At 45.0% G+C, this 13,836-nt stretch overlaps 1 protein-coding gene across 1 annotated transcript in view; it reads left to right on the top strand.

Annotated features, from left to right (window-relative positions):
* TFDP2 (transcription factor Dp-2) overlaps window positions 1-13,836 on the top strand; it is a 189,923-nt gene that overhangs the window by 96,578 nt on the left and 79,509 nt on the right. Inside the window, exon 4 of the mRNA XM_065410857.1 lies at window positions 12,654-12,757. Within this exon, the coding sequence (XP_065266929.1) occupies window positions 12,654-12,757 (104 nt within the window). The remainder of the gene's footprint in view (window positions 1-12,653; window positions 12,758-13,836) is intronic.

Here is a 13,836-nt window from a genome sequence, read left to right as displayed (position 1 = left end):
GATGCAAAGAACCTCATGTGTTCAATAAGCTAGACCTACACAAGCTACAAGGTGTGTGACCCCCAACCCCCCAATTCACTAGGCATGTCACATGGCCATCAGCTCACGGAAGGCCTCAAACAGGTTTCCCCCTACCAGCCTGCCTGTGCAACAACTATTTTTATTTTTAGCTGGCTACATAGGAGCTACGCACACTTTAAGTAATTTAAGTCCATGGCTTATTAGCAGTGGCACATCTCTTGAACACTACATATCAACTACATATCCAAACTTGCCATTACCATCTTGTCCAAATACTTGGTTTCTAAGTGATAGTTTCAATCACTGATTATGAGGCTGTGATTGGCTCATAAGGATCAGGTGCTGTCGGTTGAAGACCTGCATATAACATAATACTTTTGCAACAACTCTTAGATATTTTTCAGTGAAAACACCTATATATAAATTATTTTTTAAAATATCAACTAACAAGATGACGATAGGTAAACACAACACTTATGGATATGCTTTGTTCTTTGAGTAGTTGCACATGTGTATTCCACTCAGGTGTGTGTGTCTCACATTTCCAGAGATCTGCACCTGAAGCAGCATGTCAGGGAGCAGGCACTGAGACTTGGCTCAGTCCCGGGTCTTCGACAGATCACCCAGCCTCTTGGGCTGCTAGGGAGGCTGCAATGGTCTCTGACAGATGCATGGATTTAGATTCTTCTCCTCTGAAAAGGAGGACTTGGTCTTTCTCTTTATGACTTCCCCAAAAGAAGACCCATAAAACAGACCGGAGCCACTCCAGCTCTAATAAGGACTCTTCCTCCTTGTCACGGTGTATGCACACCCCATCCCCCTTTGGGGCAGGGCAGGGTGGTGATATCACCATGGTTAGTATCCCTGGCGGCCCTTGGGGTGGCCACGGTATGGCCCAGAGGCAGAGGTTACAGCCTAATGGCCAGAGTCGATATGGCAGCCCTTGGACACAGGGCAGCACAGCCAAATGGCTAGAGTCAATATGGCGGGGGAAGGTGGGGGACGCCCAGTGGCGTAGCCAGGTGGAGGGAACAGGAGGAGCAATAAAAAAAAAAAGGCGCCACCTGCTGCGGCGCTTTTACTCACTCGGCGGCGCTCCGGGGCTTCGACGGTGGGCACTTCACTCACTCCGGGTGTCTTCGGCGGCACTGAAGGTCCCGCCGCCGAAATGCCACCGAAGACCCAGAGCAAGTGAAGGTCCCGCCGCCGAAGTGCCGCCGAAGACCTGGAGCGCCGCCGGGTGAGTAAAATGAAAGCGCCGCAACAGGTGGCGCCTTTTTTTTTTTTTTAATCGCTCCCCCGGGTGAGTACAAAGGTGCCAGGAAATTGACGAGGCGCCACTTGTGCTCAGTGGGGGAGCGGTCGCTCCCCCCCTAGCCACGCTACTGCCGCCACCAGGGGGGTGGCGGCCCAGGTAGGGGGTCCCGAGCCCACCCAACTCCACCGGGCCCCAACCTCACTCAGGTGGGAGATACCACTCGCTCACCCTCCCTGGGTCACTTCCTACTATAGTTCCAGAAGCTGCTGTCCGTGGGGCATCAGGGTCTCTGAGCTCTTCAGCATGGAGGTTCCTCCGGGGCTCCTTAAGTTCCAGGCCTCCAATCCGGCTCGCAGGGTCTCTGGCTCTTGCAGGCAAGGGCTGTGGCGGCTTTTCCCCTGGAGCTTTGGCCAAAGGTCCTTCCCCTCCGGCAGTCAGCCTGGAATCAGCTGGGCTGCTCCCTTTTATACTTAGGCAGCAGTTGGAGCATGCCCAGCATGGCCTGAGGGGTGGGACTTCCACAGCCCATAGTGTGGGGTTAACCCTTTCTTCATGCACACCCCCTCGCGCTCCTCTTTGAAGAAGGACACGGAATATCACCAGAACTACTCAGGTACTCAAGGAAGAGCTGGGCCATCAACCCTTCTCCTTGGTACCATGGAGGGAACATCATAGTACTATGCTGTTGACTCCTGTACTGTCTGTGGGATGGCTATTGAGTCCAGTACCCATGGACACTGTTCCGGCACCAGCTTTATCAGTACCAATGACTCCACAAGCTTATGAGGCAGCAAAGAATTTGCTTTGTTGCTTCATCCCAGATTCTCCTGTAGTCTAGGAGTCCTTTACGAGTGGAGGACTGATGTTCTCAGCACCTACAACTTTGGTAACAGGCTAATCCTCAGACTGGGCACCAACTGCATCTTTTTTTGGCACTGCTGATGTCGTCTTTCTCGGTACAGAGTCTCGACATGCTTCTCTCCCTTGGGGCCCATTTGCAGTACCAAATACCATACTGCCATCTGCACCAATACTGGCTCTTCCCAATGGACCACAGACAAATCAAGGCACATAGTGGCCCCTTCAGGATTGGCACCCCCGTTGCGTACTGACTATTCAGATGGTTCCTTATAGCTGTGTTCGGAGTCCTCCTCCACTTTGCCATCCCCTCCTAGGTGTTCATCTAACAAGTCTACACTACTTCCTGAAGGAGAGCATCAGTATAGAGAACAGGATCATTCATATAGTCATGATAGATCCTCCTGGCCTCGTTCCTATTGGTTGCCTATGCCCCTCGTGCTTCTGCAGTGGCCCTTTTGGAGCCCTTGTGATGTGTTTCAGGTCTCAATCTCTGGCACACACAAGGAGATCACCAGACTGTTTTCTAGGTGCCCTCCAGAGCCATCTATGTTGCAGGCCCACGCAGATATTGGTGCCTTATGAGCAACCAGCCCTGCAGAACAAACCATTGCCACAGAAGCCATTCTACCACAAGAGGACCCACTGACCCCTGGTACTTTGACATTCCCTACACCAGATGTTTCAATGGCCCCAGATTCCTCCCCCTCCAGTTCTTGAGGATATTAAATCTTATCAAGACCTACCAGGAAGGGTTACTGCAGCATTGGGCATTCAATCTAAGTTTGTCCAAGAGAACACTCACAAGCTTTTGGACATTCTTGAGATGTCAGCTCCTGGGAGGATTGCTCTCCCTATTAATAAGGCTCGTTTGGAACCAGTGAAGGCCTTGTGGCCCATGTTAGCCTCCTTAGCTCCTACAGCCAAGTGTGCAGACAAACAATAGCATGTCCCGATGCAAGTCTTTGAGTGTTTTTATTTTCACCCTGCCACAAGCTCCCTCATGGTCACTGCCACCAATGAGCGGTCATGACAAGGGACATTCAAATTGATCCAAAAGGGAAAGAGTCCAAGAGATTTGACTTGTTGGTGAGAGAAATTTATTCCCACGTCCACTCTCCAGATGTGTGTAGCTAATCGGGAGACACTGTTACCAAATATGATTTTGTAGAGTCATAGAATATCAGGGTTGGAAGGGACCTCAGGAGGTCATCTAGTCCAACCCCCTGCTCAAAGCAGGACTAATCCCCAGACAGATTTTTACCCCAGTTCCCTAAATGGCCCCCTCAAGGATTGAATTCTCAACCCTGGGTTTAGCAGGCCAATGCTCAAACCACTGAGCTATCCCTCCTCCTGGGACAATGTCCAAGTTTACAGATAAACTGCCTAAAGATGCAAGGGAGGAGTTCAGGGTTTTCCTGGCAGAAGGTCAGTTGGTGGCCAAGACGTCACTCCAGTCAGTGCTCAATGTGGCAGATACTTCTTCTAGTGTAATGGCCTCTGCAATTACATGGAGAATCTCGTGGTTACAGAAGTCTCTGACATCCCAGCAAACCACAGAGAACCTCCCTTTTAATGATCAGTTTTTATTTTCTGACAAAACTGATCAGACTTCATACTCACTTAAAGACTTCTGTTCTACACTCTGTCCATTGGGTATCTATACTCCAATCCCCAAGAGATGTTGGCACAGGAGCCTGCAACAACAGCAGCATTTTCAGCAGTATTAGAGGCAGCCTAGTTATCTCCTGAGGCAGCATGATTTTTTGCGGAGGAGGGCACAAGTCACGGAGAAGGAGGTCCTCCAGTTCCAACTCAAATCCACCAGTTCATCCTCCGGCATTAGGGCCCTACCAAATACCATACCATACCACCCTTACTTCTGCACTGCTGCCTTCAGAGCTAGGTGGCCGGAGAGTGACGACTGCTGACTGAGGGCCCACCTCTGCAGGCGGCAGCCCAGAAGTAAGGGTGGCAATACCATACCATACTAATGCTGCTGCTGGCAGCGGCTTTGCCTTCAGAGCTGGGCTCCCAGCCAGCAGCTGCCACTCTCCAGCTGCCAAGGTCTGAAGGCAGTATCACCACCACCACCAGCGCAGAAGTAAGGCTAGCAGTACTGCAACCCCTCCAATACAACCTCCCTACAATAACCTTGCGATCCCCCTCCCCCAAACTCCTTTTTGGGTCAGGGCCCCTACAATTACAACACCGTGAAATTTCAGATTTTAATAACTGAAATCATGAAATTTACTATTTTTAAAATCCTATGACTGTGAAATTGACCAAAATGAACCGTGAATTTGGTAGGACCCTTTCTTTGGGGAAGCAGCACATTTTACTTCTCTCTCGAGGCCAACAGTACAGTCACCAGTGATCATCCTTGTTCCAAAATGGTTGGGAAATAGAAATTGTCCAACTTCCCCAATGGTTGGGAAGCCATAATGACAGATAAGTGGGTCCTAAGCACTGTCAGACTGGGATACTTTATCCAGTTCCTCTCCATCTGCTTCTCCCACCCTTTAGGGTACCAGTGCTTACGACCCAGTGCTCCTTCAGGAAGTTCAGACTCTGCTCTCAATAGGGGCAATATAAGAAGTTCCCTTTCAACATTGGGAATGAAATTTTACTCATCAGATTTTCTGATCCCCTAGTTTAAGGGGGTCCTGAGACTCATGCACAACTTTCGAAATCTCAACAAGTACATCAAGAATATAAGATTTGCATGGTTTCTCTAGCATCAGTCTTTCCCCCCCTAAATCACAATAACAGGTTTACTGTCCTTGATCTCCAGGACGCCTACTTCCATGTGACAGTATTGCTAAATCCCAGGAAGTTTCTGAGATTAGTAACAGTAGGTCAAGATTATCAGTACTCTACTTCCCTTTGGATTGTCCTTGGCCCCACGCATATTTGCAGTGGTGACAGCCTTCTTGTGGAGGAAAGAAATTCACATCTTCCATTAGCTAGACGATTAATGTGAGGCAGATCCAAACATCAAGTTCTTCACCATGTCCAGGGCTTAAATTCAGCTGGAGTCCAGTGGAGCAGTGCTCCGGTAAATATTTTCAAACCTGTGGGAGCCCCGGCAGCTCCTGTGGGATTGGAGCCCCGCGGGTCCATCCTACCGCAGGGCTAAAGCTCCAAGCTCCAGCAGCTGAAGCCCGGAGCCCCGAATGGGTGGGGAGCGGGTTCCAGGAAATAATCTCTCAGAATTTAAGCCCTGACCATGTCCATTACATCTGTCTCGTTGATCGTCTGTGACTCCTGCAGAACAAAGGAAAGTCGTCATTAGTTCCAAGACAGAAAAGCAAGTTCATTAGGCCTTCAATCAATTCTACTAAATTGATGGCTTTTCTCCCTCAAGACAGATTTCAGGTGATTCTCCTGTTGTGCCCGTCTCTCAAGTCTTGCCCCATTACCACAATTCAGGTATGTTTAAGTCTACTAGGCCACATGACTTCATGTGCTTAAGTGACCCTGCTTGTCATGCTAAGCCTGCACATCTTTCAGGGATGGCTGAACGTAGTCTATCAACTGGCCATGGACAAGTTGTTCAAGGTTCTTTCTGTGGTCCCTAGAGTGGTGAATGGATCAGAAGAGTGACTGTGGAGGCGAACCATTTTGCTTGCCCCCTTCCAGCCAAGAGGAAGTTACAGACATCTTTCTGAGAGGGTGGGGTGTGCAGCCACGGGATTTGCAAATCCAAGCTTTGTGGATGGAGCAAGAAAGCAGTTCTTCATATCAGTGTTCTTGAGCTTTGAACTGTTCACAAAGTCTGCCATGCTTTTGATCTTCACATCAGTGGCCCAGATACTAATTGACTATACATCTACAGTGTACTGTTTGAACAGACAGAGGGAGCACAGTCCAATAAGCTCTGTTGGAAAGTGATTAAACTCTGGCACTTTTGCATTAAGGAAGGCATTGCCCCCATTACTGCTCACTTACCTGGCTCCTGAATCAATTGGCCAACCATCTCAGCAGGAGTTTCTCCTGGAATCATGAATGGTCCCTAAAGATCAGTGTGTTGAGGACCATATTCAAGGCCTAGGGTATTCCGTCAGTCAACACTTGTTTGCAACAAAAGACAACAAGAAATGTTGTCAGTTTTGTTCTCAAGCAGTTCACAGTTTAGGCTCAATGACTGATGCCTTTCTGCCGAGATGGGGAGCAGCGCTCATGTATTTTTTCCCCTATTCCGCTCATCCCTCAGGTCAGGTCAGATTGAAACAAGATTGTGCCGAGATAATGCTCAGTGAACCAGTCTGATCGAGATTGTGTTGCTTCTCAGATCTTCACAGACTCTTCAGCCCCTATGGCCTTTATCTCTTCTTCCAGACACAGACAGATGTGGCTCCGAGAGCCGAGCAGCCTGCACTTCATGGCATGGCTTTTGAGTGGGTAGATCAAGCGGAAAAAGACTGTTTCGTGGCAGTTCAGGAAATACTTATTAGTAGAAAGCAATCCACTAGGAAGCGTTTCTCGATCTGGTTCACTAGTCTGAGAATTTAGCCAGCAGGTGCTATGATCCAGGACATTTTAGACTGTCTGCTTCACCTTAAATCCTTGGGTCTTTTTCTGAGTTCGCTGAGAGTCCACTTAGCTCCATTCTCAGAAATCCTTCCTCCCATTCAAGGGAAGTCATTTTTTTTCAAACCCAATGGTGGTTAGATTTTTAAAAGGCATTTGTTTGCATTTTTCCTCTTGTAAAAGACACACTTTTGGACCTTAACGCTCTACTAGTGGCCCTGATGGGTCTTCCCTTTGAGCGTTTGGCAACCTATTCTTTGCTTCATCTCTGTCAAAAGATATCCTTTCTCATTGCAGTTATATCAGCCAAAAGAATAGGTGAGCTTCAGGCTGATGGCAGGTCCTCCATATACCCAATTTTTCAAAGATAAAGTAGCCTTGAGGTCCCATCATCAGTTTTTAATTAAGTAGTGTGGGCATTTCATTTGACCCAAATAATATGCCTGCCTGTTTTTTCCCCAAAGTTGTACTCAAATGAATATGAAGAGTGCCTTCATACTTTGGATGCAAGGCAAGCACTGGCCTTTTGTCTGGACAGTATTAAGCCCTTTAGTTTATCTCCTCAGCTCTTTGTCTCTTTTGCTGACAGAATGAAAGGTCAGATAATTTCAGCACAAACAATTTCCAAATGGATTATTTCTTGCATCACCCATCCACTGCAGAGACTGTTGGCCCATTCAACAAGGGCTCAAGCTACCTCGGTAGCATTTTTGTGGGATTTTCCCATATTATTGGACATCTATAGGACACTGGTTCTCTGTGCATCTCTCCACTCACCATTGCACCATCACAACTTCAAGATCTGATGCAAACTTTGGGAAAGCAATCCTACAGTCACTATTTAAGTAGATTCTGAGTTCCACCTCCTAACAGCACTGCTTGTGAGTCACCTGAGTGGAATACACATGTGCAACCACTCGAAGAAGAAAAAATTATTACATCTTCAAGAGGCGGTTCACATGTGTATTCCATGACCTGTCCCCTCTGCCTTGGTGTCTTGAGACATGTTTCACTTCAGAGGAACTGAGTGGGATCAGAGCAACACCACCCTTATATAGCCTTGGGAGGAGCCCCAAGAGTTCCAGGGTGCGTGCACCGCCCCATTGGGTACTGCTGCCAGAAAGATCTCTGATTCCAGCGTGCTGGGGGTGCATACACCTGAGTGAAATACACATGTGAATCACATCTTGAAGAACAACAGTTACAGTGCAGGTAAGTAACCATTCTCCCCTCTCCCCCCATTTGTGTATGTTCTGGTTAAATGTTGTCGTTGAAAGTTTTCATGGAAGAAGTGTGGTTTAAATGAGGTACAGGAAGGAAGTTCTGAGCATCAGGGAGTCATGGAAGAATGAGCAAGGGCAAGTGAGTAAAGAAAACAAAACAACCATTTGGAAGGGAGATTTGGGAAATGCTCAGATAACACTGCTCTACAGCCAAAATGCTTCTGAAATAAATGTAGTCAAACTTTACTAATTCTGGGTCACTGAGAACGAAAATGATGCTTAAAATTGTTGATTGGCTCTAGTTTTCAAGATATGCTATTGGGTCAGTATATACGACCCTTGACTTGGGAATGGCGGAGGATAAGTGAGTTATAAAGGGAAGGGATCTCAATTTAAACCAGAAATGACTAAAATACATCTTTGACTGGATCTATGAATAAATCTATGACTGGGTTTGGACAGTACTTGCTTTTTAGGCAAAACAATGAATGATGCAATCTGAAGCTGGTATTGCGTCAAACATGATATGAATTCCTAGAAGTCATGGATGATGCAATCATAATGAAGCTTCCATCACTCCATCACTCTGCTGAACAAATTGCCCTATATCAGCTCTAGAAATCATACAGTGTCGTGCTCTCTTATTTGTCAGTGTTTGATTTTGCAAAGGGACACATTTCTGTTTAGCCAAAGTGAGCAGAGATGCCTCGTACTTGTGTGAACAGTGCAGATAACTTCTGCTATGTTTGTTGTGAAGTGACTTTTGCATCACAAAAGTGCAGTATAACCACTATGGTTAAGAAAGCCTATCACCTTTATTTTGGCTGCAAAATTGGAGATCAGGACAAGAGGTGGGCCCCACACATATGCTGCAACACTTGTGCAACAAATCTTCGCCAGTGGTTGAACAGGAAAAGGAAATCTATGCCTTTTGCAGTGCCAATGATTTGGAGAGAGCCAACAGATCATACCAGCAATTGTTACTTCTGCATGGTGCCTCCAGTTGGGAAAGGTGTGTCAAAGAAGAAAAAGTGGACTGTGCATTATCCAAACATTCCATCAGCTATACGCCCAGTACCCCACGGAGAAGGACTGCCGGTCCCTGATGCACCAGAATCATTCTCACTTGAGTCAGACGAGGAAGAGGAAGAGGATGAAACTTCTGGTCCTGAACCATCAATGCCACAGGACCCACATTTTCTCCCATTCTCCTCCTCTGAACCACACCTCATAACACAAGGTGAACTGAATGACCTTGTCAGGGATTTGGAACTACCCAAGAGTAAGGCAGAGCTGTTGGGCTCCAGACTACAGCAGTGGAATCTCCTGGCAGGTGATGTTAGGGTTTCCGTGTTCCGTGACCGTCCAAAGGATCTTGTCCCATTCTTCTTCATGGAAGGTGATCTTGTAGCCTGCAACAACATCAATGGTGTGATGGCAGCCCTCAACATCGTTCACGATCCAGATGAGTGGAGACTGTTCATTGATTCATCGAAGACGAGTCTTAAAGCTGTTTTACTGCATAATGGCAATGTTTTGCCATCAATTCCAGTTGGTCATGCAGTCCATATGAAGGAAACCTATGACAACATGAAACAACTTTTGAGGTGCATAAACTATGACCAACATCAGTGGCAGCTTTGTGGCGATTTGAAGGTTGTTGCTCTCTTGCTTGGTCTGCAGACTGGATACACAAAGTACTGCTGTTTTCTCTGCGAATGGGATAGTCGTGCAAGAGATTCCCACTACATCAAGAAAGATTGGCCACTCCGACAGTCATTGGAGCCTGGGAGGAAAAGTGTTCAGCATCCACCACTTGTTGAATCAAGGAAGATTTTTGTTACCACCCTTACACATCAAGCTGGGTCTGATGAAGAACTTTGTCAAGGCCATTGACAAAACACAAGCAGCTTTCAAGTACCTCCGTGGAAAATTTCCAAGGTTAAGTGAAGCTAAGATAAAGGAAGGTGTCTTTGTTGGTCCTCAGATTCGTGAACTTCTTCGAGATGATGCATTTGACCATGCACTGCGTGGCAAGGAAAAGACGGCATGGAAAGCCTTCCAGTTAGTGGCAATAAATTTTCTCGGAAACAACAAGGCAGACAACTACAGGTTGTTGGTGGAAAACCTCCTCAAGGCATACAAAAGCCTTGGTTGCAACATGTCACTAAAGATACATTTTTTGCACTCTCATCTAGATTTTTTTCCACCGAACTGTGGAGCAGTGAGCGATGAGCACGGCGAGCGATTTCACCAGGACATTGCAACAATGGAGAAACGCTATCAGGGCAAATGGAGCCCATCAATGCTTGCAGACTATTGCTGGACAGTGACAAGAGATGCTCCATTTAATGAATACAAGAGACAAGCCAAGAAGCGCCAAGTAGACACTGAATAGGACTAAACTATGTACAGAATAGTTTTTTGCCTTTTGTTTCATAATAAATTTTATTTAGATAACCCTTTTGCTGATTTTTAAAGTGTTACATAAACAGGACAGGTGAAATATTATCATGTAAAGCAACCATAAACACATGAAAAGACCTAGGTTTACAATTTATGATTAAAACTCTACTATCTACACAATATACATAGACATAAAATGTAAAAACTTAAATATCTTAGAAACCGGAGCCAAGCAGTTGTTTTAATTGTCATATTTGAATTCAGCACATCAAAATACATAATAAATAGCACATTTTATCTCTGAAGCAGATGACTTCTCAAAAATTGTAGACCAGTGTAACAGGAGTTGGGAGTAGTGGGAAATGAATATGGAGGTCTAGGCAGAGGAGTGTCCAGCCTTACAGTTGAAGATAGAATGTTTGAACATGATGTGGAAGGAGACGGGGAAGCCAGTGAAGGAATATGAGGAAGAGTGGCTTAGAGCAACATGCAAGCAGGATGGTTTTTACAAATAGCATTTTGTATAGCCTAGAAGAGGATGAAATGACATGGCAAGAGGCCAGAATTGAAGACATTGATCTTGACATGGGTAGGAATTTTAATTTGAAGATGAAGAGGGAAGGGAACTTTTAGTGAAGCCTTAAGGATGAAGGCTTTGGCATTAGCCTGGCTACGTATTGGCAAAGGAGGAGACAAATCATATGACACTGAGGTTGTGAGCCTGGTAAAAGGATGGTGTTGTCTGTCAGTTTATGGAAAAACCCAGAGAGAGAAGATGAGATATTCAAAATTCTGGTTTTGTTATAGTTAGTTTGAGATGATGTGAAGGAGCCATACAGAGATGCAAGACGCAAACAACAAACAAAAAGGTTAGAGGTATCAAGAGAAATTTGAGGTTTGTCATCTTAAAGATTATAACTAAAACTGTGGAAATGGATCAAGTCACCTAATGCAAAAGTATAAAGGGAGAAAAAGATAGGGCGTATGGACGAAGATAGAACCCTGAAGGACTCTGATGGAACAGGAAAAGGTGGAAGCAAAATGCATGATTCATGAGCTAGGAAGAGAACTGGGAGAGTGCAGAATTGTAAAAATCCAGGGAGGAGAGCAAGTGGAAGATGATGGGAGTAGTCAGTTGAGGTGAAAGTGGTTGATACCTTGAGGAGGACAACTCTGGCGATGATGCCCTTAAGCTTGAGAAGCAGGAAGTTGTTAGTGACATGAGTTAGAGCAGTTTCATTGGCATGAAGAGGTGGAAGCTGAATTACAGGGTATACAGAAGAGAGTTATAGCAGAGAAAGTCAAGATAATTGGTGGACATCGTCAAGGACCTTAGAGCCAAAGGGAGATGGGCAGTAGAAAGATAAGTGGGTCAAAGGGATTTTAGAATAAGGTATGTTACAGCATACTCAAAGGCTGAAGGAAAAGAATCAAGGTGGTGGAGAGAAAGGTTTAGGACTGGTTTCATTAGTCATGGGAAAAGTGGATATGTAAGATCAGTAGGTCGCCTAGATGTTGTTTGGTGGGAACAGAGAGTTGCCCTCTGCATGCTCTTGGGGCGGGGGGGGGGGGGGGGAGAGGGAGAAACAGTTTTTCAAAATTCTGGTATATGCAATTTGCCTGGACACCTGTGGACACATACAGGAACTTTCCCCAATGATCTACTAAAGTCTGTATCACCAATCAGCATTAATCCTTCCTGTCAGTATACTCGTGGGCTTATTAAGACAGAGGGGTGGAGCAAATTGGGCACATTGGGTTTCAGTTGTTTAAATGCTTCTATGATCTAATAGCTTGTCCATCATAGAGTATGCATTGACATGCAAACCTCCATGACAGGACTTTGGACTTTCCATCACCGCATTGGTGCCCAACAGATAACTATTTGATGATGGTTTGCAATGGGAACTACCACTCTTGCATTGTGATCACAGCCCTCATCCTGGTAAGGTGACACTACAATGACAGCACTAGCCCATTGTAAGTGTACAGAAAAATCATCCAGGTGTGGGTCTATTTTTGTAGGCACACCCATGAGTTTAACTTTTTATATTAAAGTATGTGGCAGCCGGTGGGTTCCTCTTTTTTGTGGAGACAAGAGGATATTATTTCAGGAAGTATGTAAGTTAAAATGTAACTTTTAAGGTAAGTAAAAATCTGGGGCCTGGTGAGTTGACAGTGTCTCGTTAAAAGACCTTGACCTTTTGTGAGGGTATGTTTACAAAGTACAAGAAAGAGAAGAAACTCACATATTTCAAAATTTGACATAAGAAAGAGTTCACTAAAGCATTACTCATAGCTTACTGTTTAAGGGAATAATTTAGAATTCTGTTTTTTTTATCACTTTTCTTTAGGTAACATTTCAGTAATTGCATTACCAGTTTCCAGCACCAATTCCCCAGCTAAGATTTTGCCAAAAACCTTAGGACCAGTAAACGTGAATGTTGGACCCCAAATGGTAAGTACTCTAACTCTGGGCAACATTACATTGTGTAACTATATGGATGACTTTCTATTTACTTAACATAAAAAGGTTAAAAGTGAAAGTACAAACTACCACTGCAGCTACTCCTCCAGCTATAAATGCCGTTGAATAGCCATAAGTGCTCCCCCTTGTATCCACAGGTAATGAAGTAGGAACAGTGTTCTTGGCACTCTACCATAACACCACTCCCAGGAGAGATTCTGTATGGGCATACCTACATGTTCTAGAGTGAATGGAGGCTCCTTGTGCAAAAATATGCAGCTACACCTATTACATGACTTTTATCCTTTAATCAAAATTGTATTGAAAAAAACATTTTCCCCTCCAGAATGTTGCCGCTGCCGTTGAATATTTTTATGTGCATCATTCCCTCCACACAAGAGGAGAGTGTGTGCCTGGAATTCTGTTATTTGCCTAGAGTTTCAACTTATTGTTATATCTGTAACAGTGCTAAAAATGGTCTGTTATTGTCTATACTAGATAAGCAGTGTACAGCACTGGTTCAGGAGGATCCATTTTGAGAACTATTTTCAGTAACAGATCAATTTCTTAATGGATAGGACAGTAGTAGTCTTGCATGCATAAACTAGACGTAGTAGTAAGCTATTGCTTGGAATACATGATATACAACAGCCATCCAAGGCGTTTTACAAGAATTTGTTGTAATGGTTTCTAGTTTGCAAAACCCATAGTCTCCAGTGGTTTCTGCCAAGTTGGACAGGAAACCACAAGCACTATAGCTAGTCCTCCCAACTTTATTTTCCAGTGTACAGCGCCTTGCATTTCGTATTAGCTAAAAGCCTTGCTCCTAGAGTAGTATTGAGCATTTTGGAATTGGTGTTTCAGGAGTTCCTAAAATGAACTTTGTAAGACATGCACTATATTGATGCGCTAGAATGTTTTTACCAAAAACAGTGTTACTATGTGGATGCCATAAGTGATTACAAAGAAAAAGAGTGAGAGAGAACCACAAAGTTCATACAATCACTGCCCTGCAAACATACTCCCAGTGTGTGCATATGATTTTTTTTTGTTTTTGCTTTTGGCAAAAA

This window comes from Emys orbicularis, chromosome 9 (genome assembly GCF_028017835.1).
Source record: "Emys orbicularis isolate rEmyOrb1 chromosome 9, rEmyOrb1.hap1, whole genome shotgun sequence".
Lineage (NCBI taxonomy): Eukaryota > Metazoa > Chordata > Testudines > Emydidae > Emys > Emys orbicularis.
The sequence above is the reverse complement of the archived record's forward strand: the minus strand, read 5'-3'. Positions and strand labels throughout refer to the sequence as shown.